Source organism: Chinchilla lanigera, unplaced genomic scaffold, assembly GCF_000276665.1.
Source record: "Chinchilla lanigera isolate Chin_1 unplaced genomic scaffold, ChiLan1.0 scaffold00037, whole genome shotgun sequence".
NCBI classification, from domain to species: Eukaryota; Metazoa; Chordata; class Mammalia; order Rodentia; family Chinchillidae; genus Chinchilla; species Chinchilla lanigera.
In genome coordinates this window covers 17296957-17320435 of record NW_004955438.1, presented here as the reverse complement: position 1 = coordinate 17320435, position 23479 = coordinate 17296957, and the positions used below count along the sequence as shown (strand labels likewise).

General features: G+C 52.1%; 1 protein-coding gene across 5 annotated transcripts in view; it reads right to left on the bottom strand.

The window, feature by feature from the left end:
• Positions 1-23479, bottom strand: part of Clmn (calmin (calponin-like, transmembrane)) — a 77299-nt gene that overhangs the window by 15008 nt on the left and 38812 nt on the right. For all 5 annotated transcript variants that reach the window (XR_261944.2, XM_005390382.2, XM_005390383.2 and 2 more), the window contains exons 2-6: positions 12818-12879; positions 9251-9346; positions 6958-7041; positions 2419-2511; positions 1031-1221 (exon numbers count right to left, since the gene is read on the bottom strand). Coding sequence is in view for 4 of the 5 variants with exons in the window: in XM_005390382.2 (XP_005390439.1) it covers positions 1031-1221; positions 2419-2511; positions 6958-7041; positions 9251-9346; positions 12818-12879 (526 nt within the window). In the remaining variant the exon portion in view is untranslated. The remainder of the gene's footprint in view (positions 1-1030; positions 1222-2418; positions 2512-6957; positions 7042-9250; positions 9347-12817; positions 12880-23479) is intronic.

Below are 23479 nucleotides of genomic sequence, written 5' to 3'. Positions count from 1 at the left end.
TTTTTTTGTACCAGGACTCAAACTCGGGACCTTGCACTTGCCAGGCAGGTACTTATGCCGCTGAGCTATATCCCCAGCTCTGCATCTGCTTTCTGCAACCAAACCCTGCAGGACACGTGCATGTGTGCATGTGTGCGTGTGCATCTTGGTGTCTACACTTGGCACCGGGCACACGAGTGACTGGGAGACTAGCAGGTGGGCCTGTGTGGAGGACCACCTGGGTGACTCTCCTTGAAAGAGGAGCAATGGTCTCTGTTTTGGCTAAGCCTGACCCTATTTCCATGCATTGACAGGTACAGAGCTGGCTGGGACTTTTCCTTATCCTTTCAATTGGCTTTAAGCAGTGCATATCGGTCTAGCGGAGGTGCTGATAGTAATCTTTGAAGATGGTAGGCATGTTTTCCCGGGCCCCTGCTGTTCCCACAAGTGCGCCAGGATGAGGCGGGATGTGTGAGCCAATGCTCCTGTCAGCTGGGATTGAGCCTCGGGGGAGATTATGACTTCCTGGGGCTAGAAAGATTACACATCAGAGCTGAAGCCTAGAGCCCAAAACATCAGATACTACCTCAATTGTGTCACGCAGATTACTCTCTCTGCAGATCCTCCTCTCTGCCTTGGCAGAGGTGATTCCTGGTCTCCTACCTAGCCCAGCTCAAGCACACACCTACTTCCCAGGTTCTCACAGTCACTCATCCTCAGGCCACTCCCTTCCTCATGAGTGAATAAAACCTGGGTTTGGCCTTGGGTCGAGGCCTTTGTTCTGGAAGCCATCATCACGGCTGGAGTTAGGACCCCTTGGCTCCCCACAACTACAAATATGTCTTAGCGTCTTTATTCTCGCCATGGGTTGCACTGGAAGTGGCAGACTGGAATTAACCCGCTAGGATTCCAGTAACTTTTCATGGGGTTACAAATATAAACTTCTTGGGCGGTGATGAGGACCGGGAAGGGCTCTCTATAGGCGTCTCCTCTCTGCCCACCCCCGGCCAGGGTAAAGCATGGGGGGAGCGGGGTGGGGGCTGCCGCTTACTTCCTCGTCTTCCTCTGCACCCACGCCAGCAGCGTCTTGATGGCCTTCCTCTGGTCTTTCACCGCTATGGCCACGTTCCTCTCCGCCGTGGGGGTGGGTGGGTAGGAGGAGTCCGAGTCTGTGCCCCCCGAGCCCGGCGACAGGCTGGAAGATGGGGAGCTCCTGCTGAGGTTGCCCGTGAGCTCCTTAATCTGGAAGGAAAAAGGCACTGTGGACGCCAGCAGCACGTGCAGCAGGTGGCTCTGCCGTCTGACCCGGGCCGCAGAGCCCCGGCTGGGGGACCAGATCGTGCAGAGTGAGCTCTTGGGACAGGGAAACAGCGCTGTCTGACAGCAGAGCTGCCGCGTGTGGCATGGGGTACCTGTAATTACACTCTGTGGGGAGCAGTTTCCCTCTGCAGCCCGCAGATGGGCCAACCTCGGCTCCCCAGGGCGTCCTGCCCTGACTCACCAGCCCCCTTTCCCGCTCTCCTGCCACTCCCAGAGTGCGTCTTGCTCCTTCAAGCCCCAAAGACCCTGTTTCTCCTACTCCTGCTGCCTGGATGCCCCCTTCTGCCCTCACAGAACACCTATCACAGGGATGCTTGTGAGAAGTGTAGACCCCAAGCCCAGACCTGCCTGTGAAATCAGAATCTGCATTTCAACACTGGTCCCAGGTAATTCATATACACAGTAAGTTTGAGAAGCAGTGGTCTAGCAGACTCCTATTCACCCTTCAAAACCCAGCTCTGATCACTTCCTCCAGAGAGTTTTCCTTATTCCTCTTACCCCATGAGGTAGATGCCCCTTGCCCACCTGTCTGTGATCCTAGAGGGTTACAAGGACAGGGCCGTGTGTACCAGCACCTGGCATCCTGCAGAAACTCAAAGGACATATGCCAAAAGAATGAATGAATCACAGCTGGGATAGACTTAAAGCCCTGACTTTAAGACAGTTGAAGTTTGATAACAGATACAAACTTCCCTGAACCTTTATAAAATAGGAGCCCTTACATATGGCTTTTCTTGGTGATTACTCCTGAGAACCATGGCTCCCATTTCACAGATAGGGAAACTGAGGCTTAGAGAGAAAGTTGGCTTTTTTTTTTTTTTAAAGCTCCATGCTCACACAGAATGCAGTCTGTGTCTCCAAATACCATGCTCGTGCTTCTAAGAAATGCGAGCCTGGGTCCAAAGCCCCAGTAAATCTTCCTTGAGTGGATCATTTCTACTCTGAGTGCAATCATTAAACAGCGACCCATGCTCTTTCTACTCCTCAGTTCTTTTTCAGTGAAAAGTGAAGCAGTGGGAACTACGTCTCCTGTCCCCCTTGATCTGGATGTGGCCGTCTCATCAGCATGAAGCAGACCCGAGATGGTTACCGTGTGGTACAGAAGGGAAGCGATTTTACCTGGAAGAAGAGGATGATGTTCCATATCAGCCCGAGAACCAGAGAGGGGTTGCCGTCCGCTATTTCTGCTGCATCGATGCTAACCAGTTTCACCTGGTGAGAAGGGCTTTATGCATTTAAGGGGTTTTCCAGGGATGTGGACCTACGTTATTCTGTTGACTTTGTAAGCCTGTCTCTCTTGCCCACTCTGTACTGCCTGATACTGCCCAAGGCCGCCTCTCAGGGACACTCAGCGCGCCGATATGCATTTGATGAACACGTACACTCTCCTAAACACTTGCAAGTATTAACCCGGTTTATTCTCACAACAACCCTATAACGTGGGTATTTCTATGATCCCTCCAGCTCAGGAGGACGTTTCAGAGAGGTTTAGTATAATGTGCCCAGGGCTACATAGCTCCTAAGGTTCCTGTTGGTCTCTTCCAAGGAGAGACGGCTGTGCTCAGAGGTCTGTCCGCACGCTGCACTGAGGCCACCACATCTCCAGATTTCCACCCCCTGGGACAAACATAGGCTGGCACCAACCATCCCAGGCTGCTGACTGGCAAGGATGACCTGGGATACGGTTTCTACCCGGCATTACAAAACACCCTACTGCGCGGCTCCACTGTGCCCGCTGCAGACGCCTTGTGGGATTACCCACTTATTTAACTCAATCGAGTGCTGGCCATAGGGTAGTGTTCTTGGTAAATCCCTAAGGCCAGGGGTAGCCCTGGCCCAGCTGCACCATCCCCCGGGAGCGAGTTCAAAATGTAAATTCCCGCTCACATGGCCATCTGCGCTTGAACAGCCCATGCGGCGCCCATGTCCACGGGAATTACAGGATTATTGCTGCAAGTCATCGTTTCACTGGAAAACAACCTCTCAGTAGCGGCTCAGGGCCCTCTGCAAACCTCCCTGAAAAGGAGGAAGAAGGCCAGAGCGCACGGAAGGCTTTGTAGGCCACCTGGGTTTCAGGCACCTCTTCCCCGTGAAAAACCCTGCCGAGCCAACAGACCACGCTTCCAGGGGCGAGACGAGAAGCCAGGTGAGCCCTACCCCAAAAACTCTGAAATCCACACTACAAAATTCAGCCTGGGACGCTTGGGGAAGATGAAAAAGGAAGAAAACATTTCACCCAAAATCTTTTCATTCTTCATCACTCCTTCCCTTCCCTTTCCACCCTGGCTTTCTAAATTGGTTGACTCTGGTCTCTGATCCTATCAGCGTGTCCCGGGTGTCTGACAACACCAATCACGAGCCCAGGCCTTCCTAATCGAGGGTGACGTCCAAGCTCCCCGGACGAAGTCTGTTTTGGGGGCTGATGCCAAGAATGTAATTCAGACAACACAGGCTCATCGATGGCAGATGGGAGGCGAGGAAGAAGGCTGTCAATACCGTGAATAACACAGCCAGTCAAATTCAGGTCCAGCACACCGTCCACATGCGGCACGTCCCACATGACGAATCGCCTGTGAAACCCTGCCTTTGACAGCTCCACGTTCGTCTGGCTTACGGAACACATTCCAGCCCAGGGATCAAAACAGGTAGCCACCTCCACCATCCCTGTCGTCACTCTACACGAGGGACAGCCATGGCCCCAAGCTGAGGTCCCAGAGCCGCTGGTGGGGATCCCGCGGAAGTGACAGCGCCCATCTCGACAGAGCGCAAGGTGAGGGCTGAGCGGCAGCAGCTGGCTCCGGGGAAGCCCCCTTGGAGAAGAAAGCGCATTGCTGGGCTGAGGGAAGCCGTGACTGCAGGAAGTCCCAGCCCCAAGAGCAGACATCCCAAAGATCTTCCTTTTCGGCCGTGAGCTGGGTCTTTCACAGCCAGAGCTGTCAAGAGCTTCATGGCAAAAACTGGAAACGCATGGACCAGTTAGTTTATGAAATGATTCTTTCTCCCCCGTGGGTGATAACTGAGGGGCCTTCAGGATAAACGTTCCCCTGGGGAGCAATGGTCGCCTGCCACTTGTTCTTTCAATGCTCGTGATGCGCCCATTTTATAGACGAGGAAGTCACGGCTCAAGCTGAATGATTCGCTGCTCCCATGGGCCATCCCGTCTTGCTGTGAGATGCAACTGTGGGGAAAGTGTCGAGCTCACAGGCAGCCCCAGCACCTGCAGCATCTAGATCCATCACCAAGCTTGGGCACCGCTCCTCCCCTGCGGAGCCGCTGAGACCTGTCCTTCCTGGTCCGGGACAGCCAGGCAGGAAGACACCAACGAGGCTTCCTCTGGGCCTTTTGTGGATTCCGGGGCTGGGACAGACCCGAAAGGCCCGTTTCGGTCTCCCCCTGTGGGCTCATCGTCCCACGGATCCATTCACATGTCCTCTCTGCCTGGCACAGTGGGGCACACGGGGCCCAAGACTGACCTGCACCCATACGTGGGGTACTTCTGGATTCTTAAATACTGAACAAAGGGAGAGGAGAAGCAATTCTGACAGTCCGCTGCAGACGGTTTGAGAAAGACTGACGCCCGATTACAGAGGCCAGGCCTGCCCCAGCCGTGGCCCTGCTCTTCCTCATCACACTCGTGCGCACGGAGCCGCCCCCAGTCATGCAATTTTGCCCCTGCAGGATAATCGCTCGCCTTCCGGACGAGGTGCAGCACGGTGTCCATGTGAGGTTGCTGCCCAAGCATCTTGAAGGCGCGGATGTATTTCTAAGGCAGCTGTCACCCTCAGTGCTGGGCACAGCCCCAGGCCCATGGAAGACACTCAGCAAGGTGACACGACAGCTGCTGACTGCAAGCCTCAACCGACCCGGGCACTGTGACGCGTGCAGGAGACAGTCCGCCCAACTACATCGGACCCCACGGTGCGGCGGCTGACAGAGCAGGAGTGTGCTTTGAAGCCAGCTAAGGTGGGAGGAGGAGCAAGGAGTCCCCCACGTGGTTGCACGAAGACCCTACGCTGTCTTCAGGGCGTAGGACTCGGCGTAAATGCTGCCACAGGGACGCTACTCGGGATGCAGAGGGGCGTCGCACTTGAGTGCGTCGGTGGAGCAGGGCAGGTAGTGAGAGCCGTGCGGGGGGACGGCACCTGGCAGCACCAGCTTGGGCCGCACACGGCATCTGCGCAGCTCTCCGAGGCAGCCTCGGCGTCCACCACCTCTAGGTAGAGAGCTCTGGGGTCGGGACGTGAGTGCAGAAGCCAGGACTGGACGCTGCAGCGGCTGTGCTCTCGGCACCGGTCTGGTCTGTGCTCCGGCAGAGGCTGTCGGTGGAAATGCGCTCCAGAAAGGGCGCCTTTCAGTGAATACAGGGCATGCCGTCTCCTTCAACAGTTACATTGAGAAATAATTGATGTTCCGTTCCATTTGCCCATTCAGTGGTTTCTAGAGTATATACAGACATGGGCAAGCTCCCTGCAGTCAATTCCAGGACATTTGCATCACCTCTGAAAGGAACCCTGTACCCTCTGGCCCACATACCCTGTCCCTCTGTGTTCCTCAGCAATGAGCCATAACTCATCTACTTTAGGCATTTCACACGAGCGGAACCATACAATATGTGGTTTGCGGGGATTGTTGTGCTTGTTTGTTTCTGAGACAAGATCTTGCTCTGTAGTCCTGGCCTACCCTGAACTCACTATGTAGCCCAAGGTCCTGCCTCAGCCTCCCAAGTGCTGGGATTATACGCATGCGCCACCACACCCTTCTTCACATAGCAGAGTTTATTCGTGGCTCATCTGTGATGGAGCACATATCAGGGTCCCCTTTTTTCAAGGCCCAGTAATACTCTGTGGTATCAAGGGACCCCATTTTGTTGACCCATTGGTTGGCTGGACTTCTGGGTTTCTGGGTTGTTTCAATGTTTTGGGTACAAAGAACAGTCCCGTCATGGCTTCCACTCCCAGGTTTCATCCTGAGTTCTCTAGTCTTTGAGGTCATCCATGAACTACTTGGCATCCTTCCCACAAATTCCTCTTCTGCTGAAATCAGCCATCATCAGCTTCTGTCACCATGAAGCACCCTGAACGACTCACACTTCAAGAGCAAGTTTTACTGAGTGCAGAGGCATTGGGCGAGCGGAAGACTTAACCCAGACTTCACCCAGATTCTAACCCTTCCCCTAATGAAAGCGGAGACTGGAATCTCACCTAGGCCACGCCCCCCCATCTGGGAAGGGCACAAAGCGGACTTTCCAACAGAAGAGAAAGCAAGCAAGCGGGGAGGGGAGGAGGCTGTAATGCTTCCCCGGCACAGGAAGCCCATTTCCTAAGTTTCAAAGGAAAGTTTTACACCTCGCATCTCATTTCACTCTTACCCTAAGACCTGAAAAGAGGTCAACTAATTCCAAAGATCTGAGAGCCAGTCAGGGGCTCCCGCCCCTTCAGGACAGACCGTGCCTTACGTCCTAATCCTGATGGATAACAGGGTGGGCTGTCTCCCTAGTGGGTGCATTATCTCAGTCACTTCCAGTCTATTTAAGCTTAGGCAGTGGGACCACTTAGCTAGGTGCCCTCTCCACGTTTCTCCCGTGACCAGCGCTAGATTCCAAGCTAGGCCTCCTCCTCCCAGACAAGCTCGTTAACAAGATGTGCCTCAAACACTCACGTTGCTTTCTTCCAGAAACGTAAGTGCTTTTGCTATGTTGTTCAATCGAAAAATCCGATGCGAGGAGGATTTGTACTCGTGCAGCTGTAAAAAAAAAAAAAAAAAAAACAACAAAACAAAAAACAGGACAAGACAAGCCGGCTAAGCCCACGAAGGCACTCTGGAACTCCCAAGGGCGAGGCGGGCTGCGTTTTTTTCCTCTGGTTCATCTTTTTCATATGAATTTCTGGACAAAGTTGGAAGCTCGTGGCTAAAACCCACTTGGCCTGTGCCCAAATCCCTGCGCGTGCGTCTCGGGACAGCAACCGTGACATCACGGGCCCTCGGAGGCCCGCCTTACTTACAGTACCCGGGACTTAACTCACGGCATTGGTGAACGGGGGATCTAAGTGGGTTACCAAGGGACAAATTTGTCCAATTTTTCACTCCAGCCCAGCTCCTGGCCTGTTAGACGCTCGCTTCTCCAGAGACCTGCGGAACATGGTCTCCCTGCTGGCCTGCTGCATTCGTTAGGGCCGTGCGCATCAGCCTCCCCCATCACTGCTCAGCTGCTAAATCATCCGGGCCCTCCCCAGGGGCGGCAGATGTTTCTGGGTTTTGGCCAACGGCTTTGTGCACAGTTAGCTCAGGTCCAGGGGAGCGGGGGCTGAGGAGGTAAACCTCCTGACAATGTTAGCTCTACACACTCGTGCGCCCGGAGTAAACTCCCCTGGCAGGTAAGTCCAGCAGCCTCCTCTGGGAAGGGCTACGCTGGAGGGGAAGTGGAGGCCTGCTCTTGACTGGGATGCAGAATCAAAGGCCCCCAGCATACGCCTACCAAGGCCAGGGAGGCTGCTGCCCTAATCTCTGGCAACAGAGCAACGGCCCCAAGTTGCTGGGCACACAACGAAGCACCAGGACACACTTTGTCAGGAAACCTTTTGGGGCCCACCCTGCTGGCTCCTTCTGACCTACAGGAAACCTAACGCTACTTTACTGAGGTAATGGGTTCGCCCTCCGCTAGAATTTCTCACCCAATTTGCACAGCTTCTTCCCAGCGTGGCTTACAGCCTCAGAGAGAAGGATAAGTGGGGGTGATGAGATCAGATCTGGCTACACTGGCTCTGAGAACAGAAGTGGGGCTCCCAAGGTTCAAAAGCTGAAAATAGACCCCCACCCCCACTGCACCTGTGTAGGCACAAAGGGTCACCAAGTCCAAACCACGGCGACGAGTCTAGAGCAGGATTCTCAACCTGGACGCCATTGGCATTTGGGATGGGACGTCTGCCCCCTCAGGGAACGCATGGCCACCAGCGGACATTTCTGGTTGCCACGCCTAAGGGTGCTACTAGCAGTTAGTGGTGAGAGACTGCACTCTGCAATGCACAGGACAACTCCCCACAGCAAAGAACTATCTGACCCAAAATGTCAGCGGTGCCAAGACAGAACCTGGGGAGAAAAGGACCCATCTGCATGAAGTAGACATGTGCATCACTTTGGCTCACGTCCAAAGTGGAGCCAATGTCAACACCAGCTGGTGCAATTCAACTTCACTGATACCTAAAAGAAGGTTCTAGAAGCCAACCATTGTTGAAGTAGTCTCAGGTCAGATAATAGGATCTAGCTGCTGGGAGTCCCTTGTCTTCAGTCTTTCGGATTCTTAGCCATCATTCCAGTGAACATAACGATAGGCTAGCTAAGCTTTAATTTTCTGGTTTCAACTTTTACCTATCACAGGCACAATAAAAACACTGGGCATTTTTCTTACTCACCAAAATATATTTGTTTTTTAAAAAACATACTGCTCAGATGTTTGTATCACCCTGAGCCACTGACAAAGGAATGTCAGGCTTCAGTGGCTCCTGTCACAGGACCATGTCTGTGTGGGTGTGCACAGGTACCTACTCTTATGGGACGGTTCTTAAATGGTCCCTGAGGCCCATGCGCTACAGGTTTGGTTGCTGGCCTACGCAAGGATTAGAAGGTGGCAGAACCCTCAGGAGGCAAAGCCTAGCAGAAGGAAGTGATGTCACTGGGGGTGTGACCTTGAAGGGATTATTGGGGACCTGAACCCTCCCTCCTCTTTCATTTTGCTTCCTGGACCCATGAGGCGAGCACTGACATTTACACCCCAAAGCCACAGGGCCCAGCAGCCGTAGACAGCAACCTCTGCAACTAGGGAGTCAAAATAAACCTTTCTTCCTTCAAGTTGTTTATCCTGGGTATTTTGTCACAGAGACAGGGAGCTAAGGCACCTTTCACAGTGATTTCCTTTGCATTTTGTTTCTTCCCAACCCCTCTGTGATGTACATACCAGACTTCGCCCGGACAGGACTTCTAACAAAGCCATTAGGATTTTGCCATCTTGTATGTCAACGAACAGGTCTGTAACTTCTAGAGGTGGGTCACACTGTGGAAGAGGGGAAAGAAAGGAGCTAATGCGTGACCTGTGTAATCCACAAAACTATGTCAGAGATGCATTTTCAGCGCAAGAGGAACTTCAGGCATCCCCATCTGTCTATAGGAAGAAAGCCTCTTAGGGGAGGCAGGGAGCCTGTCTTCCGGATGTGATATCCACGCCTAGCCACTTGGCAGGAGAGCTGTGCAAGAGATTCGGCCACAGGGGAATAAATGAAGAAGTGACCTTGAGCTCTCAGACCCCAAGATTAGCTCACAGCCCGGTTTCTCCTGAAGGGGAGAAAGAAATGGTACATTCTGAGAGCCTTCCACAGGGTAAAATAATCCTACTCGGACTCACAGGAAATTAGTGCAAGGCTTTCACTTCAGATTTGGGGAAACTGAGTCTCAAAGAGCTGGGTGATGGTTCCAGCATTCAGTCAGGTTGGTACAGTGCCACCTCCTGCACTGGGTCACACTGGCTGAACACAGCTGTACCCAGATCCACACTTCAATGGCACAGCCGGGGGTCAGTTACACTCTGGACCTTGGGCTCTGGCAGGGTCCCCTCCCCCACAGGCTCTGCAGACCACACCAGCTTGATTGTCACTCCCCTAACGCAGCATGGTTGGGGCTCTAGGGAACCTTGGGGAGCAGGATCCAGATACTGCCATCTTCATGAGCTCCAGACTGAGTGAAGGCCCCTCTTCTACCTTTTGGAACTGGGGCTTTGGCCGGGTCAGAGCAGCTGGCGTGGAAGCTCTGTCCGCTCTTGGGGCGATGGAAGGCTGGGTGCTCACAGAGAACACAGGACTCAGGGGGTGCTGTGTCCCTGGTACAGTGGCAGCCCTAACCAGCCAGCGACCCAATGGGAAGAAAATCTTGGAAACACAGTGCCCTGGCATCCAGCCGCCTTTTCCTCCGGGGAAGCCTCCTTCCGCCCCGGACAGCCTCCGAGGGCCCGTGTTTTATTTTTTATTAAGGAAGGTGGCATTTCCTTACACTTTATATGAGTCCCTGTGCCCCCAGTTAGTCAAAATACAGGGCGATTCCACCCACAGGTGCACAGAAAAGGGCTCTGCTTCAAGGGCAGCAGCGACTTTGAACCAAAAGGCAAAGTATTTTCTTAGCAAACTCCCGCAGCTCCTCGGGCACATTCCACCCGAGAGCACAGCCAGAGCGGCGGCATCGGGTTACCGAGGCTCTTACAATCCTTATTCCCGTTAATGCGAGGCAGAAAATGAGAGGTCCCGACAAAACACCGCTGATAAATGGACTAACAAACTTTCCAGGTACCAGCCCGACCGTGGCTGGCCCGACTCTGGACTCAGACCTGAAGAATAGTTTCCATTGGCCGTTCCTGCAGCAGCATCTCACAGGGCCTGGCCAGGCGCCACCGCGCTGGACGCAGGGGAGGGATTGAAACTGCTCCAGCCAAAACACTCCAGCAGAGCGTTCAGGGGATCGGTATGGCCGAACCAACGGCTCCCCCAGGGCTTTCTGCATGATCGAACTCCTTCGGTAAATTAGGGAATTTTTCCAGAAGCCCAGAGACTCAGTAAATATTCCTGACAGCCTTCAAATTGCAGTTAAGCCCAATTCACCAAGGAGTTCCTGGGTTTCCTTCCCATGAAAGGCCGTTCTTGAAAGTCTCAGGCTTGGAAACATGGCTGTTAATTTGGCCCTGTTTATTACGCATCAGCTTCAGGTGTTATCTGATTTATTTTCAGAGCTGGCGCTGCCCACCTGCCCCAGAAAAAGGGCAGCAGGTTGGCCAAGGAGAAAACCCCTGAAATGATAAATGCTAACAGAGGTTCACTTTGGGTGGTGAGTGAGTGTAGGGGATTTGCTATATGACCCTCTGTTCTTTGCTGTATTTATTTTTTTAATTAAAAAAAGAAAGAAAGAAGTACTCCACAGCTCCACTTGGTCCCCCAGTAGGAATTTCCAGCCACCCTGACACACATCAGGCATTAATTTAGGACTTCAGTGAGCTTGAATTTAGGGACTGGTCCACACCCCCTTTTTAAAATAAAATAACACTTCACTTTATGAGCAATGCCAAAAATGCACCAATAGTCAAACCAACTGGTAAATGATTGATACTGCTTCATGAACTATGCATATTTGTTCACTTGAAGAGGGCAAGGCACTGGTGGGTTAAGAGACAGCACTGGGCTAACCTATTCTGCAGCGGGGACAGAGGGCGGAGGGTCAGGTGCCTGCTCAAAATACTCCAGCCTGAGGGTGGACCGCATGAATCAGAATTTCGGTTAAGAGCTCCTCTTCCTAAAATCCCATTTATTGTTTCGGTTTTCTAATCATATTTCCTCTAAGAACAGCTGATAGTGACTCTTACACCTTTTAAAAGGAGAACAAAGACATGAGGGAGACCCCTAAGGTGCGGTGCAACCCGCTTCTATAAGTGAGGTGCTGGCTGGGTGTGGCTGGAGGACCAGAGACAGGTACTGCAGGATGCTCAGTCCTGGGCCCAGCCTTCCCAGGAAGGTGCTTTGGACTTCTGCAGGCTGTGCCCCCTCTCCTGCTCGGCACTGCTCTGCTCTCCTCTGCAGCTGCTCCTTTTGTCGGGAGGTGGTTCAGCTGCTCTGGGATGGTGCAAAAGCAGCCTGTAGACAAAAGCAACTCATGGCCAGCAAGCACAGAAAGTAAACAAACCGGAAGAGAAGAACCAATGAGTTAAATGCACCGGAGCAGCCACAAAGAGCTCAGGAAAGCTGCGCAATGGCCCAGCAGCCTCTGTTTCCTCCTCCCAGCAGCAAGGAGCAATCTGGGGTATCCTGGGGATGGAGGAGACCTGGCGGCCGAGGTGCACTGAGAAGGATCCCTGGCAGGCACTATTACCCATCAACAGCAGTGTCATGTGAGGAATGGGGATGTGGTTTTGCTAAGAGATATCCACAGCCCTCGTATAGATCACTCCAATGCCTCCAGGTGCCTCTTAACAGAGCCTGCTGGGGACCCCAGGCTGTGCTGTAAGGGTCGCAGGCTCAGAGCAACCATCTTGCATCGTCTGGAAGTGTGGGGTTGTTTGACATCAGTGTCTTCTGCTATCTGCTCGTGGGCCCTTGTGTAAAGACAAAAGCTCCCCCTCCTCAGCTGCACTGATACTCTCAGGAGAGAGGACGGCAGCTTACTGCATGGATGTGGTGCCAGCAGTAAGGAACGCACATAAATGCTCAAATGACAATGATACCGACAAAAACCACAGAGCCACCGGGCATGGCAGTGCACACCTATATTCCCAGTGCTCAGGAACTGAGTCAGGGGGACCCCTGGGACCCCAAGCCAGCCTGGGCCACATAGTGAGTTGAAAGCCAGCCTGAGCTACATAGTGAGGTCCTTCTCAAAAAACAAAAACACACAAACAAACAAACCAGAGCCGCCTCCTCCACACCATCCTAGGAGCTCCAGACTCAGTTACAGACACATCTACCGCTTGACTCATCTCCAACTCACCACTCACCTTTTCAAGATGTAGATTTATCCATCGAGTAAAAGTCCTCTTCTGCACATTTTCCCTCTCAACTGGAAACAAAGAAATGCCATTAGCTGTTAGCTGGGCGTGTTGTATACGTAAAATCCTGCCCTCCCCTTCCCCAGGAGATGCCGTGCAGACGGCAGACAGAGCCTTGGAGGGTCCCGGGTAAGCACAGAGTCCTTTCTGGAAGGGGCAGGTGGTGAGGCTTCAGCGGTACTCTGAACACATTTCCCCAGCTCAGCCCTCGAGCACCAGCACAACCCATGAGTTCAGACACACAGACGCGAACATTCTCTGCAGCTGCAACGAGCTTTGGACACCTGAGACTATGCAGGATGAGAAGCACGGGGATGTCGTGCGACACACACACACACACATGAAACCCTCAGGCAGCAGAGGGATGTGGTGGGACACACACACACACACACACACACACACACACACACGAAACCCTCAGCCAGCCAGGCTGAGTAGCCGAGTAGCCACCTAGTGGCTGAGACAGACCCCAGAAGCTGGGCGGGGATGAGTCCAAGGAGTAGGACCTAGGCTGGGGACTCTCGGACGAGTGTGGTAGAGAGAATGTGACGCCTTGGACCAGTCTCCCACACCACGGGGATGGGGACGCCCCATAAGGACACCTGGGGTCCCACCCGCCATGCACAGCGCAGTCCCTGGCACAATAGCTACTTCTCCTTCCTTGGTAGCTAATTTTTTAGAGCCAGGTAAGTCTTCACACCTTCCAAGAAGGCAGAGCTCTGCAAGCACCTGCAGTAGAGCCGCAGTGAGCGGACGGACGTGCACTAGAACTGGATTCCTTTGTCCAGGGGACAGCATTACCCCAAGGACTCCACAGCCAAGAGCTTTCATTGTGGGGCCCATCATCCACCACCTGCACCTGAGGCCATTTCTTTTTTTAATTTATTCTTTATCAGTACATGTTTGAGATACATAAGGAATACACTCATCTGGGGGAGTTGGTCCATGTACATATCGCACCTTAATCATTTTTTCCTTTCTTTCTTTCCACTCCATTCCTAGACCCCCTTCTCACCTACAAAAGGCAGTTTGTCTCCATGCATCTGTAAACCTTGTAACAGCCCTGCCAAGTGGAAACTCTTATTCCACAGGTGAGCAAAAGCGGGCTGACAGAAGACAGACACAGTGGCTTGCCCAGGGCATCGGCTGGAGGGAGGCAGAGCTGGGCCACGCCCAGGTCTGGGCCAGTGCCCTGCAAATGGAAGGCTTGGGTTGGAATCCCAGGTCTCGTGATTACTGCACCACGGTGCCTGCACGAATAATCGTGTTTTTAGCAAAAGGCACGAACATTTGCTATGCGGCCCGGCCGAGCCGGAACTTGCCCGTGCATTGCTGAATCTGATCTACACTGTAACCCCAGACAGACACTGTGACAGTCTTCAGATGTGACAAAGGGGACCGGGAGGTGTCATACTTGCCAGAGGCCGCACAATCAGCAGGGTTATCATCTATATTTTTCAGATGAAGACACTGAGGAAAGAAGACTCCACACAGAGCCAAGTGGGGACACTGGCTCCTGAGCTTCTGCCCCTCCCCTCTGAGCTTGGTAGCGGTGCTGTCTCAAGGCCCTCGAGGACTCGCACCTCATTCCTGCGGAGGTCACGGCGCCCAGGGCTTCAAGCTGCACGCCTCTAGGGAAGCTTCCCCGATAAATCATTAAGGTCTAGATTTCAACATACTGGAAGAACACATCACAGATGCCTGAAGCCATTCCACTCTTCTTTAGCAATAAGAAAACCAGGGCCAATTTAGCTCCTGCAGGAGGAAAAAGGCTACGGTTTTCTATAACGACGACAGTGCTTTCTCCTCTCGGCCTCCGTAAATCACATTTTACTGTTACGCCTTTCAATCTTTTTAATCGAAAAGTCGGCACACAGTAATTATCCTCATGGCTGCTTTTCTCTCATTGTTCTCCTTTTCTGAAAGGCAAGGTCCCTCACTGGCAAGTAGGTGTAAGAATTAAAGATCTAATTCCAGTAAACTGCTTCATAGGGAGGAAGGGCAGGGAGAGAGGAAGAGAAGGTGGTAGAAAAGGGAGGCGGCAGGAGGGTGAGCATGCCCAGACCCGTGAGTCAGAGTCTCAGACTTCCCGAAGCCTGGAGGGTAGCCTGTCTGTCCCCACTTGAGATCTCCCTGCCTCTGCAGCGACAGATCTACCTCATTCTCTTGGACAACTGCGGTGTCTTCCACCATCGGGGTTCCCCACCCCCTGCTCCATGGCTCTGTGCAGCTCTTCGTTGTTGCGAGTGACACGGCAGCAAGCATCCCTGTGAGAGCGCCCTGGCCCATGGCTCTCTGTGCACAAACATGTGAATGTATTTCTTCTCCTTCACAACTCGAAGTGGAACTGCTGGGTCTCAGTGGTAGGCACATTTAAAATTTTAATAGCTACTTCCAAACTGCCCTCCCCAAAGGCTGCCCTCGTTTATATTTGCACCCCCACCTGTCTTTAAGCAACTTTATGAGGACTGTAAAGTATTTACACACACATTCGAACACGCAGGCTGGCTTCTCCATCTGGCCTCAGAGACAGCAAAGTATACACCCCGAAACAGAAGTGCATTTAGTAACAGCCTGGGAGAACCTGGTCAGACTGCTGCTTTAACTTCACTCAAGGGTGTGAATGTGGAGGTGGGTGTCTGTCGGTCTGCACATAGCTTATCCATTCAAGCATTCATCCACCCATCCACTCACCCACCCATTCTTCCATCCGTGCACCTGTCCGTCCGTCCATCCATCCATCCATCCATCCATCCGTCCATCCAACCATCCACCCACGCATCCATCCATCCAACCATCCATCCATCCATCCAACCATCTATCCATCCATCCATCCACCCATCCGCCCCCCCACTAATATTTATGCAGCGATTATTGTACGCTGGGAAATATGCCAGGCTCTGTCGGCAAAATCAGCAATGGAGAGTTAAGCATTCACGGAATCTGCACTCCAAGAATTCACAGCCAAGCAGGAGAGAAAAAACATGGATGCTGCGGGGCACACGTGCAAGGAGAAACAAATGGCAAGTGGCAAGGGTCCTGCGGAGAGGAGGAGGGGCCTCCACACCCCATGGTGGCTCCTCCAGGGCCCTAAGAGGGCCCACAAGAGATGGAGACACTGATCCTGAAAGCAAAGCCCGTGTATTCGAACCCTGCCCTGACTCAGAATCAACCTCTGGGCAAAATCACACAAATATCAGCTCTGACACGTAAGGGATGACAGGAGGCTATCTGGAGGCGATGAGGTCAAATCACATGCAGCAGACAAGTCTCAGACTGAAATAGAATGAAGACCCCATTTACAAGACGTAGAAAAGGATAGGTCAATATGCTGGAGAGAGAGAGGGACTGCGAGAGCCCCCGTCTGTCCCAACACATCTGCGCCAGGGTCACACTGAGACCTTGGGCAAGATCGTGCCTTTCCAAATACCCTTGTCTCAAGTGCCCCCACATACATAATGAGGATATCCATGCCTTTCTCACAGCAAGGTTATGGAGATTACACCAGACCACCCCAAAAAGCATCCCCAGCAGCTGCTCCCCCAGCCCGTTTCCCGGCCCCCGGGTTCACACAGCACGCCTGGATATTGGGGATGGCGTCTGGAGTCTGGACAGAGGGCCGCAGCTCTGGCCTGGCCTTGTCTGTTCCAAAACACCCACCCCCATCCCGCAGACGGTCCTCCTCTGGCCTGCCAAGACTCCATAAACTTTATATAGTTTCCATAAATCCAACGGCCCCTTTTTTCCCATCACGTTGTAAAGGTGTAGGAAACCATTTCTCTGGATGGGTCTGGCCTTCTCGGGGAGTGTTTGTGGGGCCGGGGTGGCTTTACTAGGCAGCAATAGAGTAATAACCATGTTGTAAAATCGCCATCCTGGCTCTGCCTGGCCAGCCAGGGTGTCAAGAGAGCGGGCGGGGGAGTACACCAGGCCCCGGATCCAGGGACAGGGGCCGAAAGGAGGGCGGCCCAGCTTTCTGGCTCTGCGCCACCAGGCCAGACTCCCAGGTGCCACTTCAGCTCTGGCTTCACCAAGAAGAGACCATCTAAAAAGAGAAGTGGGACATTCCACCCTTCTGCAGGTCACCCAGGGCTGGCTCAAGCCAGGGAGCCATGAGAGAAGGCCACCAGCTCTGGGTTGAAGTGGACTCAGGTACACTTGTGGCCTCTTGTCCCTAGGTCCACATTTCCCCAAACCTACTTCCCATACGGTGTTTCTTCTGTCATAGTTCTGTTCTTCTCTGCCTAGCACAAAGGCTTGGTAGTTTTATCTGCTTATTAGAAAAAACACATACATCATAATAAATTATTATAACAATAGAGGAAAGCATAGAGGAAACGACAGTCTTGAAATTTCACCATGCCCAGAGAAAACATACATGTACGCATGTGCACACGCACACAACTGACATCCATAGATTCTCTCCCATAAAATTTCAATGTGATCAGGGCTGACTCAGTTTCTAAAGTGTAGCCCACTGGTCACGAACATCAAGAGCTTCCGGGGTGACAGTTAAAATGGTACTTCCCAGGCTCCACCTAAGATCTGAGGACTCAGACTCTCTGAGACAGAGGCCTGGGAAGCTGCATTTACCCAGTGAGGTCTCGGTCTTGGCAGGACAAGAGACTTAGCTTAATTCCTTGGTGACCCTCGGGCAGGGCAGAGACGCAGATGCAGCATGCCAGTCTGGAGTGGAAGAAAGACTGGCTGTTTGGAGCCAGACCTGGCCCCACCGTGGCCCATAAAATGGGGAGAGGTCCTCAGGTTTAATCGATGACAGATCAGATGGGGAATGCTTGGGGGACCAGGCAAGAAAGTCACTTCCTGTCCTTTGCCCACAGGGCGCTTCCTGACGATGGGTACCTACAGAGTGGCTTTGGTCACCGAATTCCCAGGCTGAGGGATCTGATTCTCCTGAGAGGTTTCCATATACCCCTAGGAGGCCCCGTCTGGACTGGCTCATTGGGGCCACTTGATTCCAGCCTCAGAGACACTGCTGGGAAGGGAAGAGGGAGACAGGGGATGGGACCTGCTGTGGCCTCATCTCTGGCTGTTCACTCCCCTGAGCTCCCTGTAAGGATGCAGGATTTGGCTGAGGGGTGAGGGGTTGAGCAGGGCTAATACAGACCCCGGGGGCAGTTGTCAGAACCTGGCATCAGGACAGAGCCTTGAGTATGAGCTGCAGTGCCAGCTGGGGAAAAAAAGGCCTGCTTTTGCTCTGCCACTACTACTGCTCTATTGAAGGAGTGATGAGAATTAGGGAGCCTCCCTCATCAACCAGTGCTGTGAAGGGGGCCACCTGCAGAGGCCACCACTTCCTGTGCAAAAGCTGCATCTTTTACAAACCTGCCATATGCACATTAAGCCGGTCTAGTGCTGCCCCATTTTGCAAATAAGGAGCCTGAGGCTGGGGAGCCAAAGTACCATGGCCACCAGCAGAACACCAGGATTCACACCCAGCTGCCGGGGCTGCTTCCCCTCTGGATGTGCCGTCACAAATCCGCGGAGGGCACCTCCAGGAGGCACTCCTGCTTCCTGGCTTCCCTCTCCCCAATGCCAGGACACTCTACAGCTTGGAATTCCTCAAGGCCTAGGGACCTGCTGGTTCTCAGTAAGGGTGACTGCTCCTGGGGGCCATGTGGCAATACCTGGAGATGGTTAGTGATCGTCACAACTTGCAGACATCTCTCAGGTAGAGACCATGGATGCGCCCCAACACTATCCATGTGGGACAGAGAGGATGCAGATAGGGAGAAAGGAGATGGGAAAAATCACAACTGTAAAACTGCACTTTCAATAAAATCACAGCTTCGGGGCACAATCAAAGGTACCCAAGGTTACACTGCTTTTCTTCCTTCCAGGAAACTCATGACCCAAAAAAAAAAAAAAAAAATCCCAAAGATGTAATAAGCCTGTACTGGGCCCCTGCTCTTCACCTGTAATTGAACCCGCATTTTTAATTCCCAAACTATAGATTCTAAACCCCACAACTCCATCCTCCAGGAGGCAGATCCCAGAACTTCACACACATGCAAACCGTTTGCGTTCTAGCCTCGCCCACAAATGGGTAACCTGATGACAGCAGGAACGCACTTCCTAGATGTCTTCAGGACTCCAGAAACACATAATGCACCCAGCTCCAGACTATAATGTCTCTCTTTCTTCTCTCTTTCAGCTCTCTTCTCTCTACCTCTTCTCTCTCTCTCTCTCTGAGGCCCTCACTCTATTCTGAGTGTGTACACCTTTAACTCTAATAAAACTTTCTCTGTCTCTGACAGTCCTGAAATGCTCTTCTGTAACAAAAGCCTACTGCGTTACTCGGGCGGGTGAGGTCCTCAGACTCCGACCAGCGACCCTAACCCTAACCTTGAAATCCCAGGACAACCCCGCCCTCAACTCAGAGCTGTCTGGCCCAGCATGGCCCTGGTGCTGAGGAATAAGAACTCAGAGGACTCATGGGACCACCTCACACTGCAGAGCGATCACCCAGCTCAGACAACCCCCCACAGGGCACAAAGAAGTTCCAGTGAACTGCAGGGCTCTGCCAGCAATCCCCTCTAAGGAGCCCTGGATGAGCACAGTTTGCTCTCAGGCCTCAGTTTCCCCATCTGTACAAGAAGGTATACAGAACCTCCTACATGGAGTTGGGAGGATCAAATTTCCAGACCTGGCCTTACAGAGCCAGCTCAAGGTTTTACCATGCCCTAGTGCTGGTGGTGGTTATTCTTTAGGGCATTAGGCAGTGGGGGAGGCATACAGGCAGGTAACAGAGAGAAAGAGGGGAAGGGACAGTTACGGGGCCTGCAAGGGGCAAATGGGCATGTGGCAAATGCTTAACAAATGTCACAGCTGCTATTCCTGCTCACCATGGACAAATCACTCAACTTTCCTGAGCCAGACTGTCTTTTCTGTAAAACAAAGACAAGGCTTCCCTCCCGGGGCTGCTAAGAAAGGATGAAGCCTTGTGTGCTAGGCGCACGGAAGTTGCTCAGCGTGACAGCTAAGCTCAGTTGTCTTCTTGGTGACTCCAGAGCTGCGCAAGAGATCAGGAAAGCATGCTTCTGGGTGTGTCTGCGTGGGCCGTGGAGGCAGGACCTTGGAAACCCTATTTGGTCCCTGGCCCCTTCTTCTCTGGCTCTGTCCCTCTGCTGTGCTTCCTGGTCACGATGAGGTGAGCAGTTTTGCTCCACCATGCCTTTCACTACGCCAGGATGTTTCTGCCTGGGAGCCAGCTGACCACGGACTGCATCCCTGAAACCAGGAGTCAAATTAAACCTCTCCTTCTTTAAGTTGTGGGTGTTGTGTAATTCATCTAACAATGGACAAGCTGACAACTGCACTCAGTAAATAGACTCATTCACTCTCACAGCTTGCACCATATCATGAACACACACTTAGGTCCTATAGTCAGCTTTCCTTTAGCCATCCTCGCGAGCCAAACCTGTGTATAACCCGGTAGCTACAGAGTCTGCAAACAGCACAGCTCCTCAAAGCTGGGTCACAGCTTGGGTAGCAGTTAAAGCAGATCCTCCCTGGACCCCAGGTGTGTGTGTGGTGGGGCATGGGGGTTCACTAACCCAGGGCTGGGACAGCAAAGCCATCTGGCAGCGAGGGAGTGGCTACCCTTTGGGAAGGTTATTTGAGGACAAAAGTTCCCTCCTATCCTCACCTTCAGAAAGGTGAGAAGGTGAGGTGCAGGAGGCTTCACTCTTTTCAGCCTTCACTGCTATTTTGGGCAGGGTGAGACTGTGGTATGCACCTGCCTCTATGCTCTTCCCACAAGGCACAGCACTGCAGAGGGCCATCTCCGCACAGGAGACAGCAGAGCCCTGCTGGTGACAGTTGCTGGGGGTTCTTCTGATGATCTCCAGTCCAGAAACCTCTTGTATAAGGGTCTGTACATAGCCGGGCCTCTATACCTGCATCCTCTGCATCCTTGAATTCAACCAGATCAAAAAATTTGGAAAAGAATTGCATGTGCTGAACACGCATGTGCTGAGGACTTTTGTTTCTCATCTGAACAATGCAGTATGACAGCAATTTACATTACATTGGGGGTTATAAGTCATCTAGAGATGACAAAGTATACAAAAAGATATGTGGGGTCTACGCAATTACCACACCATTTCATACAAGGGACCTGGACCCCTTCCCAAAGACACGGAGTGGCGACTGTCTGGGTGACCTCCCGGGTCACCTACTTGCGCCTTCCCATTCTGTTCTGAGCTGATTTCTGCCACTGTCCAGGAACCTCACTCTCTTCCCTGGCCAAATGTCTTCCTTTTTCTTTGTGACTCGGGGGCCTGCCTGGCTTGCTCCAGCTGCTCGAGCTGGCCGCCCCCTCCTGTCCCGCAGACAGTGTGTGAGATGCCAGCCCCTGGGGGCCCCTGCGCTCCAGGAAGAGGCCCATGCCCTCCTCTTGGCACAGCCGGCCCCACTCAGTGGTTGCGCTCCTCTCCCCATCTTTCAACACCTCCCAGAAACACAACCTCATTCCACGGCCCCATGCTGGTTCACTTGAGAAATAAAACTCAGAAACAAATTAAATGGCAATTTCTTTTTAAACAGCAGAGGGGCCAGGCTTCAGGAATACCAGGCCAAGGTCCTTTGGTTCCGACTCCTGGGGGCCACTTCCCCCCACAGCTCTGGCGGTATTAAAAGTCAAGGCCTCCATGTGGTTTTCACCAGCCGCGATTTTGCATTTAATTTCCTTTGTTTTTCCTCCCTGAATGTTTGCTCTGACCCAGGTCCCTTTTATCGAGACTTTGGTAATAAAATGCAAAACCCTCCTTGGGACCACAGGCCAAGCAGCATGCAGCGAGGACAGACAGGGGCGTGCAACAGCAGCAGGCCAGCCCTAGCAGGGTCCTGGCACCCTCGCTCCGGCTCCTTTGCCTCCTCTCCTCAGTCCCTTGTGCACGCATGGGCTATGCCCACGGGCATCAGGGAAAGAGCTAAATATTTTAGCCAGCACAAACTGGTGGTCTCCCCAATATATTCCCACAGAGACTCAAATAAAACTGCCAAGCTCATTCAGTCTGGGTACTTAGATGGAATTCTCTCACAGGCCCCAGAGGCCACCAATTAACATACCATGTCCTGCCCCACCACACCCCCCTCTCAGCTGCTCCAAAACACACAACCCAGGGCTCCAAAGAGCTAGTCCCAATTACACACCAAATTAAGTTTTAAGATATATATATGATATACATTTTATATATAAATTTATGTATACATATATATATAGTATCTGCAACTAAAATAAAAAACATTCACTCTAATTTTTTCTGAGAGTGATTCTGTCTAACCTCAGTGCTAAACTTCAGCGCACCTTGATTTATGACAGATGACGCCAGCCAGCCATAAAAACCTAAGCTGAGGAATAGGGATTTTAACAATGGCCCAGATGGCAAATCAGGGCAACAGGCCCAAACCAGCCAGACTGCCTTGAGCAGCCAGCCACAACTGAGACAGAGATTTACATGGTCCTGTGGAATTCACATGCTCATCCAGCTAGCGGACGGTGATGACTACACTCAACCATAAATAACAAGACATGGACCTTGTCTTCCTGAAATTCCTTTGCCAGGTTTGAAAAGAAAAGATGGATGCAGGAAGGGGTATGAAAAAAAAAGAAAAAGGAAGGAAAGAGGATGGAAAGGAGGGAGGGAAGGAAGAAAGGAAAGGAGTATCTACATTTTATGAGGGCTTTCTTTGGGGCCTCTGACACCAGTACCCTGGGGGACTAAACTCTATGCTAAGAACCTCAACTGTTTGTTTGCTGAGACAGGGCCTTTTTATGTAGTTCAGGTCAGCCCAGAACTCACTTCGTAGCCCCAAGCTGGCCTCAAACTCATGAGAGTTCTCCTACCTCAGCCTCCCAAGTGCTGAGATTACAGGCATGCACCTCCACGTCCTTCAAGAACTACAAATTTTGACCATTTTTTTTTCTCTTGCCAATGTCTTCATGAATGTCCTCTGGCTTCTGAATACTAATGTAATGTCTACAGTAATATTTTCCAAACAAATATTATGCATAACACTGGTTCTAAAATGCCTCTCAAAAAAAAAGGGCCTAATAACTTTGGTACATATGGAATACTGTCCCCTCTCATGAATATCTACGATCAGTATGTTTAAGGCCCTGGTAAGTCCTGCAATAAAGAAACTGATTTAACTTCATGTAAAGCCAAAGTCCTCTTCTGTTTAAAACAAACCACAACATCCTTATAGAACCTTGTTTTGAAACTACAGAGATGTTCACTAATGGAGGAGATGTTTACATGGGATCCCCACAAATGGTAAAATTAGAAAATCATACTTTCTGGGGGCTGGGGATGTAGCTCAGTGGCATAGTGCCTACCCGGCAAGCACAAGGTCGTGAGTTCGATTCCCGGTACTGGAAAAAAAAGAGAAAATCACACTTTCTGTGCCACAGCCTAACTACTATGTATCTGCCAGAACCCATTTCCTTTTCTTCGTGGGCACATGGTCATATGACATTTCCCAGCCTCCCTCGCAGCTGGGTGAGGTCACATGACTGAGTTCTGGCCAATGGGATGCAGCCACGCCACTTTCTGACATGGCCCCGTACAGAGCTCCCACAGCATC